This window comes from Grus americana, chromosome 25, assembly GCF_028858705.1.
Source record: "Grus americana isolate bGruAme1 chromosome 25, bGruAme1.mat, whole genome shotgun sequence".
Lineage (NCBI taxonomy): Eukaryota > Metazoa > Chordata > Aves > Gruiformes > Gruidae > Grus > Grus americana.
This window is the reverse complement of record NC_072876.1, coordinates 4518251-4545718: the sequence shown is the minus strand read 5'-3', so window position 1 is coordinate 4545718 and position 27468 is coordinate 4518251. Positions and strand designations below refer to the sequence as shown.

The 27468-nt window shown below is 54.1% G+C and overlaps 1 protein-coding gene across 4 annotated transcripts in view; it reads right to left on the bottom strand.

Annotated features, from left to right (window-relative positions):
• PLXNA2 (plexin A2) overlaps positions 1 to 27468 on the bottom strand; it is a 186963-nt gene that overhangs the window by 62022 nt on the left and 97473 nt on the right. For all 4 annotated transcript variants that reach the window (XM_054803976.1, XM_054803974.1, XM_054803978.1 and 1 more), the window contains 5 exons: positions 12198 to 12298; positions 7154 to 7277; positions 5955 to 6108; positions 4653 to 4749; positions 1113 to 1227 (listed from right to left, as the gene is read on the bottom strand). In XM_054803976.1, coding sequence (XP_054659951.1) covers positions 1113 to 1227; positions 4653 to 4749; positions 5955 to 6108; positions 7154 to 7277; positions 12198 to 12298 — 591 coding nt within the window. The remainder of the gene's footprint in view (positions 1 to 1112; positions 1228 to 4652; positions 4750 to 5954; positions 6109 to 7153; positions 7278 to 12197; positions 12299 to 27468) is intronic.

Here is a 27468-nt window from a genome sequence, read left to right as displayed (position 1 = left end):
AGCTTCAGTCGCTTCTTTTCAACAGCTCAGTGTTTTACTCTACTGACTGATCTCTTCTGCTTTTCTCTATCTCCATTACTCACTGATAAGGGTTTGACTTGATGCTGGCTAACCTTACTCTCCTTTCTTTTTCTAATATTTGTATATGTCCTCACTGCTGCCTTTCCCACTTTCCAAGACACTCAGGATTCTCCAAGCACCTTTTAAACCATTTTTTTCCTTGCAGCTTTAGGACCTGCACCCATTCCAGGTGCTACAAAGCCAAGTGTGGGGGCACTAAGGGCAAAGACCAGGACTCTGCCAGCATCAGGGGCTGTATCTGCTCTGTATTTGGTGAACCTGAAGCAGCCAGGGAATCAAACAAGACAATGGGTGCAGAAACCTCAGACCAAGGGATTAGTGGTAACCGTTGATCGGGAATTTGTGCTAACCAACTCCTTTCCTCCATGGATGCCTCTGCCTCGGGACATACAGAAGACCTGGCAGAGCCGTTAACGGGCTGTGCCTCCTTCCAACTGTTAAAAGCATTTTTGGACTTGAGCTCCACACCTTTTATTAACTGCTAAGAGAGATGGCTCCTGGTGCACAGTGCTGGAACCTGAATCAATTCTCTTTTCCAAAGTCTGGACCTGTTCACATCTGTAATTCCCTTCTCAATCAGTTTACAGTCAAGCTCCTGCCATAAATTCCAGACCTGCCAACACAACCCACTGAATGAGTCCCACCAAGAGCTCTGCATCTGACTTGCTGCTTGCCGTCAGGCAAATCCCTGCACGCCTTCTACGTAAAGCGGAATTGCTGAAACACGCTGGTCTTTGAGGAGTCTTTGAGACCCCTGAAGGAAAGCACCACAGCAATTACGGTTATTACTGAACCTGAGCATACCCACATATCAGAGGTGGGATCGGCTTGGGCGTTCAGGTCGAGACACATCGCTTGTGCGAGACTGACGCCTTCTTGCTACGCTCCTTTAAAGCTGCATCTGCACTTTTCGGTGCCAGCCGAGAGAGGCCCCAATCCACAGAAAGTCAAAAAACTTCAGATAAGCGTTGGTTACTCTAATTGTGCCATAGAAAAGCAAAGAAGAGCGAGCTGAAACCGTGGTCTGGTACCTCAGAGACGTTGATCCGTCCCTCCTGAAAGGAGCACGTGGTGGGATCGTGGGTGCAGAGGTTCCGGTACTTGCACCAGTGGCAGCGGAAAGCGCTGTTCACACAAGACAGGCACCTGGGGGGAGAAAGGAGGAGTTACGGAGGAGGTTATCACGTTGGGAGGTCTATACGGTGACAGATAGGCCTAGCCAGAACTCCAGGCTCAGGGTCTTTCATGGGAAAATAATTTCTTTGGTGGGATGCCTTGATACAACAAAAGTCACAAACAGGTTTGGGAAAACACATGCTGAAAAGACAGTCTTTAAGCAACCTCAGAATTCACTCAGTAATAAAATACAAGCCGGGATTTAATGCATACCATTGCATCGGCATAAAATAAAGCACAATATTGCACAGACACCAGACCTGATTTTTAGTTTCTAGGAAGGAGAAAACAAGGCAAGCCTGGCAAAAATTGGATCAGTTGCTTTACAAGTCAGGAATGCTTCAAGTCAACAGTAACACTTCTGCTTGGCCCTGGAGTGCAGAGAGTCCTGCGAGTGCTTTTGATTCATGTTGGAAGAAATTAACTGTTTATGAAATGTTTTTGAAAGAACGCAGACCCTTTTCAGACACGGGGGGGCCCAGCTGCCAGTGAACTGGCTGGGTGGTTTTTATTCCACGCTAACGGGCTGCCAGTTCGATGCACGGTCCATGACAGCTGCTAATATTAGCAGTAACCACCTCCTCCATCTCCGAGGCCAACCCTCCGTGCCACGCGGCAGCATTTTGGCGACTGTCTGCTGGCGTTAAGTGTAAGCTGTGCCCACGGGATTCAGCTCCGTGCCGTAACCTGCGGCTCCAGAGACCGCGGTGCTGCCTGGAGCGGGCAGCGCCCGGGGCAGGGATGCGCTGGAGTGAGCTCAGGGTCAGTGCAGACAGACGAGCATCACCAGGGAAGCGGGAGCATGGCCTTAGGTAGGAAACTCTGGAAAACGAGGAAAGCAGGTCTCCAGGCAGGGCCGCTCTGGCCAGCTGGGCAGTGCTGCCCATGAGAATGCGTGTTTTAATAAACCAATTGTATTTTCCTTCTGATGCGTTCGTACTGACCTTAAAAGCTAAGGAAGCTTACGTCTTGCATATGCAAATCTGGGGAAGAATATCAAGTGCTGCAAGCGTATTTAATTACTGGTTCGTTTGACCCATTTCTGTCTCCGTTTCGGTCTGTAACACTTCTCCCACCTGCCCTCACCTGGCCTCCGGCTTTCCCGTCTGGTGCCGGTGGAGCTCCCTGCTTCCCGCAGCACCGCTGGCTCCGAGGGGAGAGGACCTCTCTGATGGCCCACGCGTGGTTCGGTACCTCTCACTGTACCCTGTTTGCTGGCTGCTGCTTTCAGCTCTGCTCAGCTGAGCACGGTGAGGGGCTCCTGGTAGGATCCTGAGCTCTAAGACTTACACCAGGTCACCACCTTTGCTCTTTCATCCTGATCCAGCTTTCTTAAGGACCACTGTCTTCCTTTTGCTTCAGAAAGTGCATCTCTCCACCTCATCTGTTCCTTATTAAAAGGGACACAGAAGCCACCACGACATTCCCTGACCGACCTGCAGCTCCCTGGGGACACAGGAATTCATGCACCTGAGCGCTGAACCAGCTCAGCCCCTGGGTTCACCACAGGAGGTTTCACAGAACCAGTCCGCAAAAGCAGCACGTTCCTGTCCAGCCCCAAACCCCTCCCGCCCCCCCGAGCCTAACGCCAGCTCCCAATGGGTACGTGCTACGTACACCACAACCACTTCTTGTGCTCCACGCAGCCACAAAGGGCACGGCTGCTCCTCTGCTCTCTCCAGACACCCTCGCCGTTGCAATGAAGAGTCTCAGGATCAATAGGTCTCTCTTCTCTGCCGGCTGAGACCTGTATTCCTTCCTCCTTTTCGCATGCTGTGATTCATTCCCGCCAGGCTGGCTCGTGCCCTTGTTAAACTCTCTGGTAATGAGTCTGGTATGATGTAAGCGCTGCAGAATTTACCACCGCGTTAGCACTTTATCTCCAAACAGGAGCTGGTAGAAAGGCACGGTCAGATGAAGCCAAATGACAGGCCAGAAAAGATGCATTGCCTCTCCTGATGCAAACACCTCTCCTAAGTGAAAATAGGGGTCCCCGTGATGCCGTCCCTCATGCACATTCAGAACCATAAGAATGCAGAGGAACCGCTGGAAGGACTGCAAGTGCCTGCAGCCGGAGGAGGGGCTGGTGCTGTACAGCCTGAGGGACAAGGACGTAAGGACAGAGCTGTGCACAAGGGGTAGCGCGTCGGGAGGCAGGGATCACTGGGGTAATGGATACAGACCACCACGAGAGGCAGCACGGGGGGACTGCAGAACTCGCAGGGCTCCTTTCATTCCGGTACTTCTGCTCTGTGCTATGGCTCAAAACAAAATTTAAAAAAATTGAATGCATGCCTAGAAAAACTGCAGGCCAGCCAAGCCCATCAGCACACACAACTCTCTTCCAAGTGCAGCAGGGACGGCCCCGTAGCTTGAGGCTTCAAATCGAGTGCAGAAAGATTGGGAGTGACCCTGTGCTGGCACTTCTTGATTCCCACCAGCCAGCTCGAGCAGCAAATCACACTCCTGGAGCAGAGCTGGCAGCTGAACCTGCCGCCAGAGATGCCGCCCAGCCCCGTGGGTCAGGTCTGCCTTTTGCTATCCAACTTCTGGTAGGTCCTGCCCACATTTCGTTTTGGTGCTTTGGGGCTTGCTGTGTTTCCAGAGAGAAATCTATAAATGCTTCAGGTCTGTAAATGTGTTTTTAAGGCCAGGCAGCTGCGTGCTGCCTTTCAGCGGAGATGTGCCCATGGGGGGATACATTTCCACGATGCTCAGCAGCACTGAGCCCCCCAGCCCTCCGCGGAGCAGCCCACCGGGCTCTTGGGGCTGCTCTGCCCGACTCCGGGGACAGGCAGGCTGCAGCGCGCTCCTGCCACCAGCGCTCTCGCTCACCCCATCTAAAATACAACCGCTGTGCTGAGACCCTGGGGCTGGAGACATCCCGGTCAGTCCTCGCCACCATCTCTCCTCCCATGGCCATGCCCTCCTCTGTCACCCTGCAGAGCACCCTACAGCAACCAGCACCTTGCTCTCCTGGCCGGTGCAGCATGGAAGGGCTCTGCCTCCTCTGGCTGCCTGCAGCCCACCTCCCCGCTGCCTGCAGCCCACCTCCCCGGACCCTCTGCTCTGCCTTCGCCAGCCGCCTGCGAAGATGCATCCGAGTTCACAGTTGCGGGATCACGCAGCTTGGGGGCACCAGCAGGTTAAGGTTTTTTCAGGCTCACTCCGCCTGCGTCTCACAAGGCAGAGGAAGCTACACAAGCACCCAGAGAAGTTCAGAGAAGACAGGGAACGGTGGGCTCCCCTTCTACCGCACGCATCTGCTGGCCGAACCAAGCAGCGTGATAACCCCCCCCGCCCCGGCTGGTCCCAGAGCCCAGCATCCATTTCCCAGCCCTTTCTCTTTTTAGCCAGAGTTTGGCTCCGCTCAGGGACCGGGAGGGAGCACTCACAGCTGGTGGGCACTGCAGTTGTAGAACTTGAACTCCGTGCTGACAAACGTCCTCCCCGTCTCCCGCGACTTCAGCTGCAGCACCACGCCGAACCAGTCTGGGGATGCAAAGCAGAGCCTGTCAGTCCAGCAGTAACGAAGGAAGCAACAGCAGACGCGGGGGCACCCACTCCCCGCCTGCCAGTGTGCTGAGCCGTCTGCTTCTGGGGTAGGAGGTGGAAGTCAGGTTGCTTTCGTCTCCCTGCTCCCCCAGGCATCGGGCTCCCCCCCTGCAGTGAGTCTGCAGCAGTTCCCCAAGCTGGGGGCTGAGCAACCCCCCAGATGGACCCTGCCCTCAAGCACCCTAGGGTGCCGGGCTGACTGTCTCCAGCAATGCCTCCAAACCAAATCAGGCTTGATGGCAAAATGCATTGGAGATGCAGGGTCTAAACGCTGCCTCGGGTCACAGTTGAAATGAGTGTGGGATCTCACCACCCCGTTCCCTAAAGGATTCTGTCTCCAGTATAAAACCACTAATTCAGTCTACGCGGAGAAGCAGCCCAAGACTAGAATAGGAGACAATGCTGGAAATGGGGGCATTAGTGAAGCTCTTTAGGAGCCTCAGTGCTGGGTTAATTAAGAGCAGATTGTGCTCCGGAGCTGCTGTGGGTAAGCCTACGCTAGCCCCGCTACCACGGCGGCTCTCGGCCCCCAGTTTTCACCAAGTCTCAGGCTCCATATAATGCCTTAGAAATACAAAGATATCAGCAGGGAAGCACAGTTGACACCTGGAATGGCGCCAAGGAGAAAATGAGTTTTAAGCAAGTAGCGTTTTGGTTATGGGAAGAGAAAATATGACAGCAGTGACATTAATGAAGAAACAACCCAAAGATCAGGACCGAAAAACAGAAACTGCATCCACCTACTCGTGGGTGCTGAGCCAGGCGAGGGGAGGTTTCCTGCTTTCCAGATCCACCGGTGTGGAAAGGCTGCGAGTCCCTGTCCCACTCATGAGCCACCCCGGCGGGGGGGACAGATGGCTCCTGTCCTGTCCTGGGAGCTGTCTGGCAGCACAGGGAAGGTGTAAGGACAGGGCAAGCTCGCGGTGCTGCCTGCTCCCAGCCTATCTTTCCCTGTGTTGGATGCATTTCTTAAGGACGAAGCATATTTGGCTCTCTGGGTTCCATGGTCTTTGACAGGAGAATGAATTTCTCCAGCAGCAGCAGCCCCAAAGGCTCTGCTCCATCCGGCAGATACTTCCAAACCTACGCCGTACTTTCTGGTGGCACAGATGTCATACTGCTGTGCAGAATCAGCTACTCACCCTGATCCACAGGTATGGCAGGAACATCTTTTGCTGCTGGTGAAACACAGACAACCCGGCTGCCCGAAACCTGCCCTTCCACCTCCGTCAGGTTTCCGAAGAGGCAGGTGACCCCAGCTGTCAGGTCCGGAGCATCGCTCACCAGCAGGCTGAGCTGCGGCCGGGGAGAGGAGAGGCACAGGGGAAGCAAAACACAGGCATCGACCCGTTAGCAGGCAGAGCTGCCCGAGTTTCCTTCGTGTTTTCATTACTTGCTGTTTTCCCATTCAACACTGACCCCCTTAAACTACCCGTCCACCCACGGGAGGTGGCCAGCTGCCCTTTCATGGGAAGTGGAGGAGGAAAAAGAAAGCCAAGGATGTAGGTTCTTGCTGAGCCTTTGGGTACTGCACGTTAGGAGAGGTGGCGAGGGCAGCTTTTTGACCCCCCGGTTGCTCTACAGAGACATTGCCACCCTCAACGCCTGCGTCAGGAACCTGCGACAGCAGCAGCAGCGCGTTGCGTCTCATGCGCGAGAGCAGCAGCGACTGCCCCAACAACCCTCTGCACGCACAGCCGCTCAAACAACCTCCCGGAGCTGCAACAGCCCCCAGCACACACCGGAGAGCCAGCCCCGTCCCGGGCACGCGCGGCCATCACGAACGGGCAAGTCCCCACCGACCCCTGCATGAATGGGGACCGTCCCCATGGCAAACCGGTGCCTGAGGGGGGGCTGAGTGGCCTCCCAACAGCCCCACGCCATTTCGACACCCAGTGCCGGCGGGCCCGCGAGGGCAGCCGGCCCCAGCGGGGAGTGGGAAGGGGCTGCAGCAAGGCCAGCTGCCGCGGGGTGCTGGGGGGCTCGGGGGGCAACAGCTGGGATGCTTCAGAGAGCCAGGCCTGAGCACAGCTCACAGATGAGCTTTTTGGGAAACAAAGCCTCTCCTTTCAACAGCTAATGAAACCAGACCGAGAGAAATGTGAGCTGAGGCCCGAGGGGAAGGGGAATTTGTTTCTGTCATCCCCACCCCCTTCTTCCCCGGCTGGGATGGCCCCTTTCCTCACCAGTCCCTCCGCAAGCCTGACTTCATGGGAAAACATTTGTGCCGATGGGCAGGGAGAAAGGCTGGAGAACGGATTGTTCACTGTGAACCTGAAATATGCTGGAAATGCCTCTCACCAACAGGTCCCCCCCCTCCCCGCTTGCCGGCAGGACCTACCGGGAGGCTGTGCTCGGAGACGGAGATGCTGCTGGGCTGCACGGTGATGCTCATGCACTGGCTGATGCTGCCTGCAAATCGGTACGGCTCGTCCGCTCGCTCGCAGCTGTCCCTCGGGGAGCACCTGCCACACACCAGCACACATCAGAGCACACAAAGCACCCGAGGAAGATGTCAAACAGCACAAGGTGCTACAGCTGACCGGGGGTGGGCTAAACAGGAGGGCAAAGCCTCGGCCAGGGGAAGGGGGAGTCAGCAGCAGGACCGGGGGCGATGCTCTGCATCGGGACCAGGTATTAGGCACAGACTCCAGGTTAGGGCCAAAGGGCACTGAAAAATATTCTGTGAGCAGAGGAAAGACAAACCACAAGTATCTCAGGAGCAATTCCCGGTCCCGCCTGCACTGGGACACAATCCAGAGCTGCTCAGTCCCGTGTGCCAGCGGGAGCCGTGGGTGCAGGGTGAGCCAGGCACTCTGCCGCTGCTTGGCCGGGGCCCCTGCAAGCCATAATCTGCACAGAAACTAAAGCATAAAGCAGCAACAGGCACGAATGATGCCTCCATTCTAATTAAAACAAAAACACAGTTCATTAATCGTCTCCTCCTGGAGCTGAGGAGCACGGCAGGGCCAGGAACGGGACTTTCCTCTCCGACGGCTGCTGGTTTCGACACCTCGGGCTCCCGGCTCTCTCCCATTCCCGCCATCAGGGACGCAAGGCTCCGAGCATGCCAAAGCGACTAGGACTGCTCCTAGCCTGCTGTGTGCTCCAGGATGGCCGGTTATCCCTGTTTTTCTATCGCAGGCATCCTTGGAGCAGAGTGAAATTAAGTTGCTTCCAGCAGGTAGAGGAGTGCCCACCGGGAAACCAAGGGAGAATTGTCGGTGTTTCAAACCAGCTATCAGAGACTGCAGCACAGCCCTGGCATCCCTCCGTGATTTTCTATTTTACCTCATTTGAGGAAAATCTTTTTCTTCCAACCTCCCTCCCTGGGCGCAGATGACATATTGGCCTTTTGGTGTTAATAGTCTTAATAAGGTATCAGCAAACTTTGTCACTTTTCACTCATTGCTGATCTTGGACCCTGTTTCAAACGGCGGCGCAAAGGTCACAGGATGGAGGTGCTGTCACCAGCCCCACATGCCACCAGCAAGTTCCCTTCTGACAGTTACTTGAGTGTATATGTTACTCGAATTAACAAGGCGCTGCTGTCAAACTGCTTGTTTGCCTGGCTCCCTGTGGAGCGGCTCGGGCGGTCTCAGACACACACATGCATCAGCAGAAACACCTCCTGCCCACGCAGCGGCTGGATTTTGCCGTGCACATCTAGCTCTGACCGCCTGACAAAACACTCGGCAAAACCAGGGCTTCCCGCGCTGAAACGGTGGATTCGCATCCTCCCTGTGAGGCCGTTTGCTTTCGATTAAGAAAAGCGGAGCCGACGCTTTCCCTTTCCAAACCACCCGTGTGATCCCCAGCAAACACTCTTGCTGTTCTCCTCACCCTCTCTGCTTTTTTCCTTCTTTTTTTTTTTTTTTGAGTATAATGGAGGTAAATATGAATGCTGCCAAAAGAAGAATTATTGAGGTTTAAGTGAATCTGTAAGATAGCTTTAAAGTGAGCTCTTGACTGGAGCCTTTATCTCATTGACTCGCTGGAATGGCTCTTTTTTATCATACTATTTATGGCAACAGCCCTAACAGAGATAAATAGGTCTGTAGACAATAACACACTTGCAGAGAGCAGCATATGGAAGTCTTGCAGGTTTCAAATCCCACTGGGCTGAAGAGACTCTTTAACAATCTCCTCGAGGCCTCCACTTGCTCCCAAAGAGCGCTGTTTGTAGAAGAGGAGCAGCAGAAGATCCTTCTCTCCCACGGAGAGGACGAACTTGCACGGCGAGCAAACCCCCGGCCGGGAGGACGCAGCGGAGGCGCTGGGCAGGGACGGGGTGCTCAGCCATCGCTGCTCCGGGGATTGCTGGGTGAGCAGAGGGGTTTTGCAGGAGGACGAGCACCTTTCCCTTCCTGCTGCTTTTCCGCACCTTCTCACACGTCCTGTGCGCAGGATTCCTCAAAGCCCGGTGCAAGGCGCGTGCTGCCCAGGGCCAGCACCTCACCAAGCACCTCTCTCAGGGCAGGAGATACGGGTCTGCTCCGGTGCCTGCGCCCAGCTGCCTCCCGGGTTCAGGTTCACGGCTGGAGCCTGCGCTGCCAGCATCACCGACTCCTGCTTCCAGCGCTCGCTGATGTAATCCTCGCGGGTAGCTCGTTCACGAGCATCACCACTATCACTACCCTTACATTCTAGGTACGCGCACACGTGTGCGAGTACCCCACTGTGCAACAGCCGTGAGCCCTGCCTCAGGCCTCTAAGAGACAACAATACGTAACAAGCGTATAAGGAAAGCTCTGTGTAATACTGGATAATGAAAGCTCATCCCAGGACAACTCAGATCCTTTTACTTTTCCTTTATTATTCCTCTCTGGCTGGCGGCGCGGGAGGCAAGACACGCTGCCTGATGCCACCTGGAATGGGGCGGTGGTCCGTCCATCTCTCTCACATCTGTACCTGTTCAGACATCCAAAGCATCATTTAAAATTCGGATTTGTTTCTCTGGCTCCTCGATAGCTCAGTCCCTGCATGTCCATGCTCTCAGCTAAGCCTCTGGCAACTGCAAACACGGATGCCAAGTGCCCAGTGAGGAGCTGCCTTAGAGGCTGGCCTGCCCTGCTCCTCCGCAGCTCTTGCACGGAGATCCCCGAGCGGCCTGGGGGTCTCAGTACCCCCAGGACACAGACCCCGAACCCGAGAAGCAAAATCCTACAACGAGCAGCGGGGAGAAACAACTGGATTTCAATCCCCAACTGAGACTCGGTGCCGGTGTTTACTGTATCCACACTTGCTCAGGCAGCCAGCTACTCTCTTGCTCTTTCGAGGATGAAAACGTCTCCTCTTCTGCCCCTCACCCTTTTTACCAGCCCTCAGAAACCGCAGCGCGAGCATCACACCCTGACCCGCAACCCTTCCACCGAGCAAAGGAGCAGCTGGTCCATCTGGCAGGAGGGACGTGTAAGAATTAGAGGAGAGAGATGACAAATTAAATACAAACACTCCAGCACTTGGGGCTTCCAAACAAATATGACAGAGGCTTCAGGAACAGCAAGATAAACTCAATTATTTACAGCTTAAGACAAAAGCTAAAAAATGATCATTGCTTCAAGCAGGCCAGGAAAGTGCAGATGCTCGAAGGGAGGGTTGAGAAATACCATCAGGGAAGAAACCCTTGCTGGGAATAGGTTAATGCCAAAATGTCACGGCCAAAAGGGCAGAGGAAACGACACTTTTCTCTCCTCTTGACATTGAGGGTTTTCTCTCTGCAAAATGAAGATAACAACCTTTACCTGCTTCCCAGGTGGTTTATGAAGATTCAGTTCATTAGCATTAGGAAAGCACTCGGTGATCCTTGCAGAGGAGCTGCTGCAGGGGTCTGAGGAGCAACACCAAACACCCACAGACCCTTAATGCAGCCGTCCCCTCCTGCTGCGCAGCTCGGCAGCTCCGGGCACTGCAAGGCCACTGTCCCCAGGCTGCTCTCGTACCCCTGCGGCTGGTTCTGGGGGGGGGTCGCTACAGACCTGCCGCTCAGAGCACATCCCCTTTCCTCGCTTCCTTGTCCCCTCACTACCAAAAGGCTGCGGTGGCTTTTGTCCCAACCGCTGGAAAGGCACCCGGGGATGGCTGTCCTGAGGGAAGAGGCAAAGGGATGGGAATCACCAGGGATGGAAATCACTTCCTTCTGACAGAGCTGCTGTGACAGTAAAGACTTTCAGACACAACAGCACATATGGTGGCTTAGCTGTAGGGCTGGACAGGCTCGTCAGAAATGAAAAAAGCTAAAAAAAAAAAAAAAATTAAAAAAAATAATGCCCAGGGCACCTGTGCCCCATGTCGCCACGCTGCTGGCGGGGGCCGCTCTGCATCTGCCCCCAGCCCCTGCCTGCGGGGAGCCTGCGGGATGCCCAGGGCCAGCGGCTGCAATGGCTCTCCCGCATCTCCCCGAGCGCAGCAATGACTCTTTGCAAACCAAGCAAGCCGCGGGGAGCCAGTGTGCACCCCAAAGCCCACGGGTCCCGAATCCAGGCCGGATTTGCGGAGGAGCCTGCCGTCCCCGGCTCCCTCTCCAGCACCTGCTGCTCAGGCATGTGGCCAAGCTTTGCTGTGCGGGTCCCTGAACTCTGCCTCCGCCCCGATTTCCATGCATTTAACGGGGCTGCTCTGCAAGCTGGCACGCAGCCGGAGGGATTTCTATTCCTCTCCTCCAGCCTCCTCGAGGCTTTCCCCTCCTCCCCCGATCTGCCTTTGCCTGGTGGTCCCCCTTCCGCCTTAGGAAGTGATCGTGCAGGGGAGAGAAAGGAAGGACACAAACGCCTCCTGAATGCAGAGAGCGTTTCCTGGAGCTCCCCTGAAGAAAAAAAACCCAACCACCCTTAGCCCTTTGTGCCTGTCGATATGCGTGAGGGGCTGCCAGCTCCCAGCCCTGCGCTGCCGGCTCTGCGCCGTCGGGACGGCTGGAGCACAGACCCTCTGACCTTGCCATGCAGAATTTAAATCTCTCTTTCCAATACATTTAATAGGGCTTGGTGCTCTGCTCTGTTCCGGTGCTGTAACCTCTATGAAAGCCAAGTCCCACTCATATAGTCAAGCCTTTAAATATTCCCTGTTAATTGGACTTGGGGCTTGGGCAAGCAGGAGGGTGCAAAATGCGAAGCCTCCGTTTAAATTCTGCTTTCCTGTCGCGTCCGTGGCACCCTCTCCAAGCTGTGTGCGACCCACCGCTCCTAAAGAAGGGATTTGTTTTCCTTTACCTCGTTACGGGAGCTCAGGGATTTGCAGTGGCATTTCAGGGAATAGAAGAATGGATTTAAGGAACGTCAACCCAATTCACTTTTGCAAAGATTGCATGGGAGGCGCTCGGTGGCTTTGGAAGCTGCTTTTATCACCACCACCAGCAGCTCAAACGGAACGGCCAAGGCTGGACTCACATGTGGTGGAGCGTGCACCAGCCGCAGTGGGGGTCTCCCGAGCTCAGGCACTCCCCGCAGGTCGTGTACTGCTCGCAGGACTCCACGGGCACCCGGGACACCTGCAAAGGAAGCAAACACACGGGCTCAGTGCTCCTCGCCACGCAGCGGGCAAACGAAACAAGAGCAGCTCCAGGTGCTGCCTCACCAGTTTGAGTAACACAATAGCGATTCACAAACTTAAATGAATTTGTTCCAACATCCGTGCAGAAGTCAGCCAAGAATAGGAAATATTGGGGACCGAGTCATGAAGTCACTCCGTCCCTTGGGCACAGTCACACCACGAATCACGGGCACAGTGGAGCCGGAGCCCGGCCGACATCGCCAGAAACCCTCCCGATCCCCCTGCCCAGAGATGCTCCCGGGACGGAAGCTGCATCCTCTCCTCCCTGATTCACAGTTTGCTGTCTTACGCTTGCCATGGGGGAAGCTGCTTCAGGGAGGAAAGCTGGCAGGGAATAAAATTCATTGGGATTTTGCAGGTTGGCAGCTTATTGAGCCTACGTGGGTATTTCACTACTTGCTCCCCCTCGGCCAGCCTGAGCCCCTCCAGCACCAGCGTGGACTCGGCCGCCCCGGGGGCTGCCCATCCCTCCCAGGCAGGAGATGCCAGAGCAGAAGAGAGGGAAGCGCGCGAGGGAACACTGACCCGGATCGCTGCTGCAAACCCCCTCTTGCACTCATGGCACACGCGAAAGGTCCCTGTGCGATGCTGAGGTGTAGCGCGGTCCTGACCCATTTATCAGCACTGAAAAACCCAAAGGCTCCAAAATGACACCAAGCTTTAACCATGGGTCACTGCTTGACTCCAATGAAGAAATTCCACTTTAACCTTTCCGACTCAACCCTTGCCGCCTCCGGCGAGCACGGTACATTTGCATGTCCTGTCCCAATACCTGCACTGGCCCTGCCGGTGCCAGTCCCTCTTCAACGTATTTACATTTCTATTACCAAACACTGTAAATAATTATTGCCTTTCCCAGCGCAGCCACCCTGCAGCGCCGGCCGCTCCGCTCCGGCCCTGGGAGCGATGCCTGCAACTGGCTGAAAATTAAAACAACTGTCGGCATTGCACTCGCTCTGTCCGTCAAAACAGCGCCCGGCTCCCAGCAGCTGGGGCGCGCGGGGTGAAAGGAGCAGTGTCTTGCCAAACAACGGCCACTTTCACGCCAAGTGCTGTTGACACAGTGAGAACCCAGTTCCTCTCTAAACACGACACCAATAGGGCTGCTATTCTTCTTGTTTCCTCAGCCCTACTTAACAGCTTTTCCTAAAACAAAAATTGCGCGTGGATGCGCAGGGCTGGGTATTTTTTTTTTTTCCCCCCGCCGAGATGAAATCCGTGGGATGGGCTTAGGGTCAGCTCGGGGTACGCTGAAGGCAAAGCAGCCCTGGAGCTGGAGGACCAGGGCAGGGACTGAGGGGGTGCAAGAGGCAGAGCCAGGTATGCTGGGCATGCGTTTCAGGTTGTGGCGGCTGTAAAGAGCTTCAGAAACGGAGGAGAGAAACGCAGGGCGACGGAATAGCACAGAGGTGTACAGAAAGGGTTTGATCCTGGGCTGCAAAAGGCATCCAGGGTGCCCTCTCAGGGTCCTGCGCCCCGGGTGACCGCACATGACACCGTTTTACCCGCTTTACTTCTTCCCTCTAAGGACCTCGAAGCACTCTGCAGGCATCACGGTGGCGTGGCAGCAAGCCCGCGCGGCCGATCCAGGGCTTGGAGAGCACACGCCATGCTGCCATGCCCTGCCCATCCCACCCCGTCACTGGCGACGATCCCAAATTTCCCAGTGCAGACCAGAGATGCAGACATCGCACCGCTCCTGGATGGAAGCCTAAGAGCAAACCTATGTTTTTCAAACCAAACAAGCGGCCCGCGGAGCCGCGGTGGCTCTCAGCAGCCCCCACGGGAGTCACCCGCCGCGAGGGAGGTCGCCGGATTTCCCCTAAAATCTGCCCTGCGCGTTGCGCCGTGTTGGTGGGATGGCTCTCCCCCACCCCGGAGGTCAGGACAGCCCTGAAATCATCAAGCGTTGCTGATCCCCCGGCTCTTACCCACGCTGTGAGGCTTGACAGGATCTGTCCCTGTGATTTATATGCAGCTCAGGGCTTATTTCATGTTTGTGAGGAGCTGGATGCTCTCGCGGCGCTCTATAAATAACGGAGGATTTGAATTATATGAATAACAGTTCGTTACAGATGATTTTACGTTAGGCATTTGGGTTCTTTTTCTGCTCAGAAGCTGTGGCTTCTGCACACGATAATTCTTTAAAAATTACACAGAAATTCTGAACAATTCCTAGAGTGGCAGAGTGCTATCCCAAACGGGACCGTTTGATCCTTTCTCGGTAACGCCTGCAAAACGCAGGGCAGGGGACTTCACCTGTTCACCTCCGCGGCGTTCGGTGTTCGGCGGCAGAGGCGTGTGGGCTGGCACGAGCTGAGCCGGGGGCCTGGTCTGACCAAGCTCAGCTTTAGGGCAGCAGAGCCCCAAGGATGCCTCTGGGTCAGCCCTTCCGTCACCCCGACTGCTCAGATACGCCCCGTGCTCCCTGGCTGAAGAAAGGTCTTAGATGGGGGAGAATAAACCATCTGCTTTTCTCCAGTTCTTATGCCCATGACTTTGAAATTCACCCTTCATAAAAATTAATGCCAGAAAACCCGCACTGCTCCAATACCCAAGTAAACGTTTAAATGAAGAAGTTCACAAAGATTACGAACAGAAGGCATTTAAATATTTGCATGCGTGAAAAAGGTTGGGGGGGTTTGCAGTGCTTGCCCAGCTCTCACAGTACTAACACATAATCGACCATCCTTACCATCCACGATCCAAATATCAAAAATATTCCAACCCTCTAAAGAATATGTTTCATTTTAATGGAAAAACAGGAGAAATACCATTAAGAATAGGATATATCCATATGTTATCCCATACCTATCACGAACAAGAAGACTGAAAGCTCTATTTCCTTCAGAGATGGTACAGAAATAAAGCTCAGATATCCTTACTCTTCCTGCCGGCAGGCTGGAAACACTTTCTTGGCTTTAGGTATTTTTAAACTGTTCTCTGCCAGCCTAATTATCATTATGAGACCAAAGCATTTGTGCGTGTGAACCGCCGTGCTGGGGAGAGAAGGGAAGACAAGGAATGCCAATGCCTGCAGGTGGAAGGAAAACCAACACGGATTGGGGAGGGGGACGGCGGACTCCCAAGTCCAAGAGCTTCCCCCTGTGCTCCCTTCAGCCATCAAAGAAAAGAAAAAAGAGAGGGTGGAGGCAAAGCAGCAGCTGAATAGGAAGCAAATAGTAAGAAAATGAGACAGAAAAGCACTGAAAGGAAAACCAGAAGGGAAGACAAAAGGGAAGACAGCAGAGGGATTGCCGCTAGTCCCTGGCACGGCAGAGGCCATCGCTGTCACGAGCACAGCCACCCGCATCCCCGGCCGTCGAGCATCACGGCAGCACGCCGACCTGCCTGCCGATGGGAGCGGATCCTGCTCGGCCTCGAAGGCAGCCCCTCCCCGCAGCTCCCTGCCCGCACACCCTCCGCTGCCTGCGCGGGCAGCTCGGCTCCGCAGCAAAGAGGGGGACGAGGCTTCAGAGCGTCGGTCTCGGCAGGTTTTAGGGCCACAGGTGGCTCAGGCGAGGAACGAAACGTTTCTATCGGTAACCAGATCCAGCAGAACCAACGAAGTCTGGAGCGGCTTCCTGCCCGTGGGATTGCAGGGATTGCCCACAGCAAGGCAGGGAGAGGGCAGCGAGGGAGAAAGCAGAGATCCTGCCTGCGAGCTGGATCTGCGGGTGCACGGCTTTCCAAGGCAGAGAGCAGGAAAGGAGTGGGTACGGTCATCAGGCACCCGCTCAGGAACCCCAAATCGCGGCCACCGCTGGGTCCCGCCTGCCCGGCCCCGCTCCGACGGCCGCAGACACTCGTGGCATCCCCACCGCGGCGGGCACCAGCACCTCGCAGCTACGCATAACCAACGTGACTCCCATCTGTCACAGCCTGGTCTATTTGCTCTCTCATCCTCGCCAGCCCCCGGGGCAGCGCTGTGTGCAGCAGAATGGTTTATTTGGAAAGGGCTTTGGTTTTCAGTATTTAGTTTTTAAATGCAAATACTTTTCTTTGTTTACATTAGAGAAGATAGGTCAGAGGAATGCTCCTGGCACTCAGAGCAAACATCTGAGAAGGTCTATCACCACTTCAGGAGCGTATTCCCCACCTCAGACTAAGCCCCGAGAAAGCTGTTGCCTGACCTGATGAACTCATCCGCAGAGCAGGAGGTCCTGCGGCACCCAGAGCGTGGAGCTCCCCACTTCAGCCCCCATCCTGGAGTGCCAGCAGACCTCACAGCAAAGCTTCAGCTTTCAAAGGCGGATGCTAATTTTGGATGCCTTGAGATTTCTGCTCCAGAGGCGAGAGGTCCTGAAGCTAAGCAGATATGCAGGAATTTTCCAAATGCAGCCTCAACTCCTGCATCTCCTCACCTGCAAGACGGACTGCTGCCCCCCTGCAGAGCCCGGAGACCCCCACGGGGCCGTACCTCTGCTGAAGCAGGCAGCAAGTCGTTTCGGGGATAAGAAAAGGTGACAGGCACTCCACATCAGGGTGGTCACGGCAAATGCAAAGCGATAAAGCAAATCAGCAGAGCTGAGGAGCATCTGCATGAGGGACAACAGCCAAGAAAACAACGCTCCTGGGGCATGTCCTTACTCCTGAGGGCAGAGCCCTCCTCCCTCCAGCCCGATCGCTACCTCTCTTCCTTCTGTCCATGCCGAAACTCTGCTGCTGAGTTTTTCAGTTCCCTATTTATGAAGCTGCTTCTCAATAATTAAATGATAAAGTCTCATTACTGCTTTCCTTGACTGCCTGACCCACAATGTCAGCCAAAAAAATAATAATAATAAAAAAATCAATACGGACTCTCCAAAACACATGAACTCAAACTCTGCCAGCCCCCAGAGAAAATAAAATAAGTGTGAGAATCCAGTTCCAAACAAATAAATACATAAAATAAATAAACAAAGCAAAGTTTCAGCCTCCGACCTCCCTGGCTGGAGACAGTCCCCGGGGCATCCCACCGCCACGGCACACTGCCTGCAGACCCCTCAGGGTGCTGGATTTCAAACAGAAAATCTATTTTTAATGACTTTGGGGAGTGTAGTAGAGATGCCAACTAGTTCAATGTAATTAAAGCTATCTATCACTCAGTGAGCAGGAGCCTAAAGTTGATGAACTTTCCAATGAGATTTTATTCTTCCCTTCATTCATGGAAAAGCACCACTTTGTGCTGCTGCAGGAGACATGAAAAAGTGTGGGAAGGAGCAAGGAGGACTCATCAGTTCCAGACATTAATGTGTCAGGGTGACAGAGCTGGGGAAAATAAAGTCAAACTTTCCCAGAGGCTTGTAAAAAGTTTGACAGACTCTTCTTCCCGTTGTTCCTCTCCCCTGCGTCTTCATGCAGAACCGCTCAAATTTGGAGTCCTCTCGTGAGACTGTTTCTGCCAAGGAAAAAACCAGCGCGCGGAGCTGCGCAGCACTTGTTGCTTTGCTGAGCAAGACCTGGGGGTGCGATCCGCCCCACGCTGTATGCAAAGTCCTACCTGGAAATGACTTATTCTCAACTCGAGCAGAGCCGGTGGACATCTCGGACACGCTAAGGCTGACGCCAGCAGTGAGCACGGAAGACCCAGCAGCGAGTGGGATGCAGCCGCTGCATCGCGTGGGGCAGCAGCCAGGACACGGGAAGAAGGCAAAGGAGGAACGTTTTAACTGAAAAGCGCTGAGGAGCATCCCCAGAGCGCTGCTGAGCCCCCGACAGCAGGAACGCCTGCATCCCCGCGAGAGATGAAGGTAAGAAGCGGGTGAGGGGGAAGTTCTCCTGACAGGTACAGCAGCTTTTGGAGGACCCGGCTCTCCTCTCCCACGCCGCTCAGCAGAGAAAGGATTATCAGAGCTACCGAAGGGCTGTCAGAGCCAAATCAACGCCTGTAACTTTTGGCAGAAAAGCTGCAAGTGGGAGAGGACACAGAGACAATGTTTCCATGACTACAAAGGGATTATTTAATTACAGATGCATGTGGAGAAAGTCCCTTAAACTCTGATCCAAGCAACCTTTTCAATGAGTTTGGCTTTACTGCTATAAGAACCTCATTAGCATCTCAGGAGGACAAGCTGTGTTTGAGCACCGGAGCTTTCTGTGCAGTAACCAGCCCTTCTCCAGGCATACCCAACTCCTCGGCTCCGGGCTGCCCTCCAGGTACAGCGCTAGGCTCCTGAGGGAGGGGATGAAACTAAGGGCACCCTCCTCCGGGAAGCAAGAAAGAGTGAAAAACCAGCAAATCGCCCAGAGTGAGCCTTAATCAAGCTGTAAAATCGTCCTCGAGCCAGAGTTTCCTCCATCCAACCCAGCAGCAGCCGGCAGGACTTGGGCTCGGAGCAGACTTGTGTTCTGGCACACAGGCTCCCGCAGACAAATGCTTTCCCGTGGTTTACCACGACTCGAGTTAATCATTGCATCAGTATGAAACATCTGAGCAAGATTTGTTGGAATAACAAAGCGTCCGGCAGAGATCCCATCCCCACTCCCAGGAGCAGCACAGCGTCACGTAAACACGGAGAAGGAGAAACGGGTTTTTCATCCCGAACACGGGCCAGCCGCCACCGTTCACTGAATGCTGGGTCTCTTCAACCTGGCAGCTCCTCCTCTGCCCTCGGCAGGCGACGATGCCGCTCGCTCGCTGCAGAGCGGACTCGTGCGGGAGGTGGCACGGGGCAGGGTGGTGGCTTGGCAGCGTCAGCTCTCCCTCCTGCTTTGTAGGGATCATCTGCATCTGGGAAGCGAGGGGCAGGGGCCGCGCGGCCACCTCTGTCAGCTACACGTGTCCGCCGCTACCGGAGAATGGGCCAGCAGGAAAACTTTGTGCACGCACAAGATCGGGAAGCGATTCTTTTATCTCCAGCGTAGAAATAAAAACACTGGCTGAAGTATTTACACGGGCTTCTGGAATCGACAAATGCAGCAAAATTTATAGATTGAATAATTAGGTCAAACCCAACCGCAGAGGTGCAGCCGCACGCCCGGCACGGGGGAGCCCGGTGCCCCGTACGCACACGGTGTGCATCGCAGCTGGGGAGTGCGGGATCCTCAGCAGAGCATCTGCCTCACCTGGGACACCAAGCTGCTCTGTTCTCCCACAGAAACTCTACCGTCTTGACAAGAAAAGAGGGTAATGTGGTAAATGTTTACACACGCTAATAACAGGGAATGAGATGCTAAAGGTCTCCACCGCAAAAACGAGGTTATGCTGCAATACATCCGTGCGTTTCCTGCCCTGGAAAACCACAGCGCCTCAGGGGAGCTGCATTTTTGTTCTTGACTGCAAAAAAAGTTCAAATGAGTTTCTGGAAACCAGGCTCTTTGCAGGCGTGCTGCACAGCCCTGCCACTGAGCAGCTCCGTCCGGGCAGGAGATCCTCCGCAGCCGCCCTGTGACACCACAGCCGGGGTGACACCACCTCCCCGCTGCCCAGGGGAGGTCCCTCCCTCTGCGCTTGCTCCAGATTCCAGGACGAAGGGCTGATGTGCCCGGAGCAGCCGCATGGCACATCCAAGCGTCCCTGCCGGGGGACATCACTGCTGCCATCAGAAGTGACTTCTTGAAGCGTTGGCATCGTCTGCTGATGAACCGCACGCTGCTCGGCGAGACCACCCTGCCACGGTACCCGGCCAATGAGCGGTGTCCTTTGCAGCACTGATTAGTCCAGGCCTCAGGGGAACTAATTAATAAGGATAAAAGGGAAACAGCTTTCCAAAATTTCTGGGCTCAGGTGGGGATCAATCCGACACAGTAAACTTTCATCTCGCATCAGTTCACGGCCTCTGCGTTCAGTGCTTTGCCTTGCTGCCATGTAACTCACAGCACACTCCCTGCAGTCATTTCAAAGTTTTAACAGAAGCTCAGAAAATTAATTAAGGTGAATAATTAAAAAGTGTATGCTTCTTTCCCTCTCTATTTTCCAAGGAAATGGCAAAAATAGAATTCTGAATAATTCTGGAGTTATAACCAATGTAATTAGGTGTTCAACGAACACTTACAATTGGGCTGCGCTTATTAAAATTACTGTTTTAGTTAGAACGTTGCCAGAGAGTCATTAACAGCACAATGGTTCGATTCCCCGGGACTCTAATTAGACTTGGACGCCTCGCAGCGCAGGGGATGCCCAGCTCCGCCGCCCGCTCGGCACTACAGGTGATGCCCGGCAGCACCCTGGGGACCCTGCCAAGGCTTCCTGGGCGCTTCCCAGCCCCAGGGCACGGGGACGCAGCCGGGAGGAGAGCTAGGATGGGGACAGAGCCCCCAGCATCATTGGGCGGTGGGATGAGGCTGCTCTGCGACACCAAACGCCCTGGTCACAGCTCTGACTCGGTGTTTACTTTTGTCTGCAGAGATCACGCTGGACCATGCAGCGGGGGCATCTCGGGCTCTGCTGTTTCTTCCTCGGAGAAGGGATCTCAGTTCACTTTACAGAAATCCCTTTATTTCCTCTGTGCAATGCTCTGCAGGGCTGTAGGCAGAAAAAGGCCAGGTCTGTGTCAGCTCTGTCCCTAGCCCATGCAAGCCTGGACAGCAAATGGCCGTGCCGTCCATAGCGCTGAAGGTGGTACCCCCAGGAGATGCCCAGCTGGGAATATTTGCAACAAGAACCACAGCAGGACAAACCTCCCCTCCTGCTGCCTGCAGCAAACAGCCATCCCTCCGGCCCCGTCTCCTGCGGGTGTTTGCAGGAGCAGCAGCGCTGCCACCAGCACCGCGCTGGTGGGTACCAGCCGCAGCGATGCAGCTTGCTGCACCTTGAAATCAAAGCCTGCGCTGCTCAGAGCTTGCCCCAGCGCAGACGTTGTGGGGGTTAACGTTTCCACGTACATCTCGCTGGCCGTGGTGTTAAGGAGCACCGATGTGATAACGACTGGAAATGGGGATGATAGCGCCTGTCTGGAAACACCCCGAGCATTTATAAATAACAGCCCCGCTCCAAGCGGCTTCTTACACTGGTTTGGAAACGATGGAGGCTTCAAAGTAGGCGTCAATGCGCTCCCTGTGTCAGAGAAGGGAGCTCCATGCTCTCAAACGCAGACATCCAGATCTGTTATGAAAGACCTAAATCTCAGTGGTGTGTATCACAGGAAAGCGCAGTGCCTGCTGCTTGCAATTGCCTTCAGCCGTCTGTTTTTCCTCTCTCCCCATAAAAACCACATGCTAGACAGCAGAGGCCCCTTCCCCCAAGCTGCTAGCCTAGAACTCATGAATTCAGTTAAGTTGTTAAAAAGGATTGTGGCAGGCTAAGATAAAACAGAGGAGTTTAAAATGACAAACAGACTCCTAAATGGGATTAGACTCTTAATGAAAACAGTAATGAATGAATGAGGCAACCAAATATTACCCATTAATATTAGACAGATTAGATCCCTAGGCGCTGCATTTAAAAACGACATGAAATTACTTCAATTACTCTGCATTGATAAATAACAAGTCCATATTTACTGTTAAAACACATTTCCTCTGCCCTCCCCCACGCTTGCTTTGGCTTCTGCTTCCCAAGAGGGAGAGCGGACTGTTGAGGGGCTGAAAAAAGGCACCAGGCTGGAAGCTTCCTCCACTCCCATCCTTTCCGCAGGAGACCGGGGCTAGCCAGCATCCACCGCGCACGTATTCCAGGGCACCTGCTGCCGAGGACTAGTCCCGTTAGTCTCAATTACTACCATCAATGCCGCTATTTCAGCCCTCGCATTTCTCTGCAAGAGCCAAAGCAATCACTGCCGATTCACTTACAACCTGATGCTCGCAGCATCCTTCCGTCTCAGAAATTCACTCTACCTTCACTTGCTGGTGGATACAGCTGCGCGGCATCCTCCTTTCCACAGGGGGAAAGCGAGATTAACCTGATCAGAGGCCTCTTCTAATGAAGAGATCATAGATGGATAATTCCTGGGTGCTTGGTGGCATTTACATGCTAATGATGAAAGGCACTCTGGTAAAGGTAATGTCAACACGCGTCCCTGGTCCTTGCATCCCAGCCTCCAGCCCAGCCATCTGTTCTCTGGGTTCAGGAAAGCCCTGGAGAACAGGTTGCTGCTAGGAAAGCTGCAAAACATCCTTTCCAGCTCTGCCGCTTTGGCTTGTGAACCTTCGTGCCTGGATGAAGTCTTCGCTATGTGACTAGGGACGCTGCTCAGTAGATGCTGTGCTCAGAGCTGGATGGCCAGCCTAGCTGATAGGATAAACAGAGCACGACTGTAAGCACACCTATGCCGGTGTGTCAAATCACTGATGCTTTGCTGCATCTTAAATATCTTTGCCAAAAACCCTCACTCGGCCTCGTAACTTATCAGCAAACAAGAAAAACACAAATTCTCGTATTTCAGAGATACGAGAGGAGCAGCCTGCAGAAAGAGCGCAGAGCGAATTGCTAGCAGCGCAGCAAGCCAGACAACCTCAGCCCAAACCCCGGGTCCTTGCTGCAGTCATCAGACACGTCATCTAGTGTTTTCCTAGGGAGAGGAGTGGAATAACCCCCCAGCTTCCCCTCAGCTGGGATGCACTCCCCTGGGGAAAGGCTACAGAGCGGTTACTCCAGCTGAAATACCGCTGAGCTTGGAGGATTCGTTAAGTGTGGGAATGGGGGGCAGGAGGGCTGAGGGGGTTGTGTGTACCATACAGATATAAATTAACTCTCCAGGAAGGCAACAAAACCCAGTCTTTGCGCTTTCCCACCCTGAAACAAGGGGTAAAGGAGGAAAGTGAAGAGGGAGGAATGCGCGGAGCTCTTCCCACAGCTCAGGGGATGGATGACCTTTCCAATACTATACCTGTATAAATCTTATTTAATGAAATAATAAAAAAAAGAATAAATGAAGGTTAAATCATTCCCTGCAGCAGATTTACATTGAAAACAAAGTCTGTTCAGACAGCGGTTGGTTTACACAACAGGCCTTTAACATTCCTTTCCTAACTACTAGGGTGACTCCTGACCAGCTAACCGCAAGATGAGTGATAGGAGCCCTCGAAGCCAAAGGCAACTTGCCAAGACAGAGGCAAAAGAAACAGCGCTAGTCTGGGGTTTACTTTAAACACGCAATTAGGGGTTTCGGTGGGTCGCAAGTCACAACATGGTGGTTTTCACCCATCAAACCTTCCCCACAACATTCCCATCCTTTGGGACGTGACTTCATTTTCAGTGCCACCGCCAAGTCAGCACTTTAAACACCCGCTTCCCTTCCCTTTGCACACCGCAGAGCAAACAGTGTGGAAGTGCCCCTGGGAAACTGGGTAAACTAACCAAGGGCCTCCCATTATCTGAAATAAAAGCTGGAATGGTTTTTGGTAGCCAGAGAAGGTTGGGCAAAGAATTTAGCTTTCGTCTTTACCTGCTTTTTCCTTGGGGCTGCTGTTTTGCTGCATGGGAGAAGCAGAATCACAGAGCAGCTCTGGGGCTATGGCATCGCTTTGGCGAAAGGCAGGGGTGATATAAGCTCAGAGCTTATACATAAACTTCAGAATTGCTGCATTAATGCTCCCAGTGCTGCAATGCTAAGTCACTTGTCCCTAGAAGCCATATCAGCTCCTGCTGTAAACAGTTACTTTGACATCAGCTTCTCACTGTCCGGATACAGCACTCAAAACGGTGGCATTTTGGGCAAATAATGCCATGAAACTATTTCTGCTCCATCAGAGCCTGAGGAACTTCTGCATATATTTCCATAAATATCACTGGCGTCAGTACAGCAATAGACCCGACAGACTGCGAGGGGGATCCTACAGATTGCTGTGGAGTCTACCTACAGATTGACTCTAGGAAAAGCTATGGGGTTGAAAGGAGTTTGACTCAGATCACAAAATAAACTCGCTTGCATGAAAATTGGTAGCGCTCAGATTCTAGCGAGGCTGGAAACGAGGAGGAAGGTCCTCCCAGCTATTGAAACGTGCAACTGGTTGCCCCAGGAGGCCGAAAGTAGATCGCATTGAATAGACTTGCAGAAGATCAGTTCATTAAGGGCCAAGTTGGGATTGCCAAACATCTGTGAGGGTGCGCCAGGAGGGCTGGTGGGTATCCGACCTGCTCTCTGTTTCCGGCCTCTGGCAGGGCACAGGGAACCACCGCGGTGGTTCTTACCGCCACACGAAAGAGATGAGTCTACCAACATTTCTAGGCAAAATTTAGTCCCTGGTGTTATGTTTTTCAGCTGCAAACCTCTCGTGGGAGGCAAATCCCCACCTGTGTGCAGGGCAGCGGAGGTGGAAGGGGACCGTCCCTCCCCTCAGCTGCCTTCCTGCTGGAAGCCTGCACCAGAGCAGCTGCTCCAAGGGCATTTCTCTGCAGGGTAGCTGGCAAGGGACAGGGTTAATAGGCCCACTCCATGCGTGACCTCTCTTCCCTCTCTCTGAGAGCTTCTAATTACCAAGCTAAAGAAAGAGGGGCAGCCAGCATCATCAGCCAGACCCTGCTGCCCGCGCCTGCCCTTGCTGATCCGATCGATCGCAGCCCGCCAGCGAAGGGAAGGGCTTCACCCCCGGGTAGAGGCTGAGGTCTCCGGGAATGGCAGCTTCTCCCATTCCACCCCCACACAGAGTGAGCTAATGAAGGCCAAAGCCACCCTGGAAAAAATGGGAGCATCAGCAGGTCCCTTCTTCCAAAAAGGAGAGCAGCTTGGTGGGGGGGGGGGCATGAATAAATAATGCTGCTAATGAAAAGATGCCTGCGCAGCCCCGGCGCGGTGGAGGAAGCAGACCGATGACTCTATTTCTGATGCACCGGCAGCCTGACAATTGGCAAATGAACCTCTGCAGTTATGTGTTTCCCCTCTTTATTCTTTTCTCATAAAACTGGCAGGAACAGGGGTAGGAAAGAGATGCTGGCGGCAGCTGTGTTCAGTATGAAAAATGAGCAGCATATGTATGGGAGGCAGCTGGAGCCCAGCGCTCGCCGCAGAGCGAGGGACCCCACGGCTCCCTCCCTGCTCCCCTGCCACACTCGTTATTTCCCTCTCTCCAGTGGGGCCCCGTGCTTAACCCTTGCCTCGCTCCGTTGCTGCACGTACTGCGATGGAGCAAATCAGCCAAACCCACGGGGACCTGAGGCTGCACCTGATGGTCACCAACACCCGGTGCCCCCAAACGGCAGCGCATTCCCTGCGTTTCTGGCGTGCCCGGGAGCTTTAAGAGAAGTTGTAGCCCCGCTGGAACGGGCAACATGTGTATACACAAAATAATAGACCATAGCTGCTCCCAGAAGCAGATGAAACATTATCCTCAGTTTATAGATGAGGGACTAGTGCTGGTGCGAGCGGCGCAATGGGGCACAGCACAAAGGCTGCAGCCCGGGCTGAGCAGCACCGTGTGTCCATCCATGCCTGGGCTGCCTCCATGAACCGCTGCTGCTCTTTCCTCCAGAGCCCGCTCGGCTGGAGGTCTCCGCACGGCACTTTTGAGGGGCACGCAGACAAGGTCTGCAGCAATTTGCCAAAAACCGCTTGGGGCAGCCTGTGTCCCAATGCCACCCCCATCCTGCCCGCCACGTAGGCAGAGCTGGAGCTCCCTCTGCCACACAGCTTCCCCCCATCCCTGCCCTTACAGCATCCCCCCCTTCAAGTGCCTGGCCCCTTGCCACCCCTGGCACGCACGGGGACACGGAGGCCACGTTTTGTTTACCCTCCTTGCTCAGGAGAAAGCCCAGGGCTGCACGGGAGGACGTGTCTCGCCACCCACCTTGAAAGGGACCCCACGTGGCCAACTGGCCGCGGCACAGCAGGGTGGGCAACCCTGCATCTGCCCGCTCCGAACAGACTCGCAGGCTGTGCTCCGCGACAATGCGGGCTTTGTTCCCGGCTCTGGCACGTCCGAGGGTGTCAATGACACTGAAAAGCTTTGACTGGCCCTTTCTGTTTGTTTTCTTGGCACACGCAAGTATCATTTCAATAGCCCAACCTCGGCTCTGCCCTGCACCTCGCGTGTGACTGACATTATTATTCAACAGTAGCTTTGCCCAGAGAAAATGAGCAGCAAACGACGGCTCCCAGCCCCTCCAGCTCCTACGATGCCCGCTCACCTCTCCGCCTGCTTTCCCGAGAGAGCATCACAACACATCCCAGGCTGGGCGAGCGGGAGCCTGGCCAGGAGGGCTCCATCGGATGCCCACATCCCACAGGACGTTGCCTTTCCGAGGGGATGGTGAGCTTTGGGGCAGTCTCAGCGGGGGGGGAACCAGTACGGCCACCCCAGACCCTGCTCGGCTCTTCTCCATAGCCGGTCATGAAGGTTTGCTGCACGCTGCGAGGCAGGCACACGAGCAACCCTCCGTTCCCGGTTTTGTGAACCATTTCAGGGTTCTTCAAATTGTTTAAATACTGCAGAAACTTAGAAGAAAAGTCACAGGCATGACCAGTTTGTGTAATTTTATAGAGCCTTGGAAATCCAAAGCATTTGAATGCCCTAAGTAGCTTTAAAGGTCACAGAGTCATATCATTACTGTTTTCACAGCCTGACCGTGGTCCTACTACTCGTTTGCTCCAGGAACACTGCCGTAGTCTCCGCAGCTTTTTAGTAAGTATTGCTCTCTAACTGCATTACACTGTCATTGCCAGGCAATTTTCTGCTACTCCATCACTTTCCCATTTGTATATCATTACATATGGCTGTCAAAAGTATAATTTAGGAACCTGACCACCAGTGTGAGAAATGAACCCTCCTAAGTATATCCCAAACTCTCTAATTCTGAAAGAAAATGAGCTTTAAGCCCTTTCCCCCAAAGAAGAAAACCACTGTCCCATGGCAGTTGTAGCACGCTGGCCCCGTTATCGCACACAGGCACGCCGGCGAGAGAGGTGATTACCGAAAGGAACATCTCAGGAGACAACACGGCAAAGCTTCAGGGGCCACATCAAAACAAAGAGCTGTCGAAACAGGCCGCTTGCTCGCTCCATGCAGAAGGTGGTGTGTTTGCTCCCACCGCGAGCCAGGCTCGTGCCACCACAGCCGGCACGGCAGGTACCCCCACAGCCGCCGCACACCCTCTGCCTGCACCACCGCGGGACCAGCCTGGGCTGGAGTTTAAGATATTGTTTGCATTGAAGCCTCAAGACAATACATGTGGATTCTCCCAATTTACGACTCCGAACAGGGCATTTTACTTTTCCCGTAGGGATGTACATAACGAAAGCGCCAGCCGCCCTC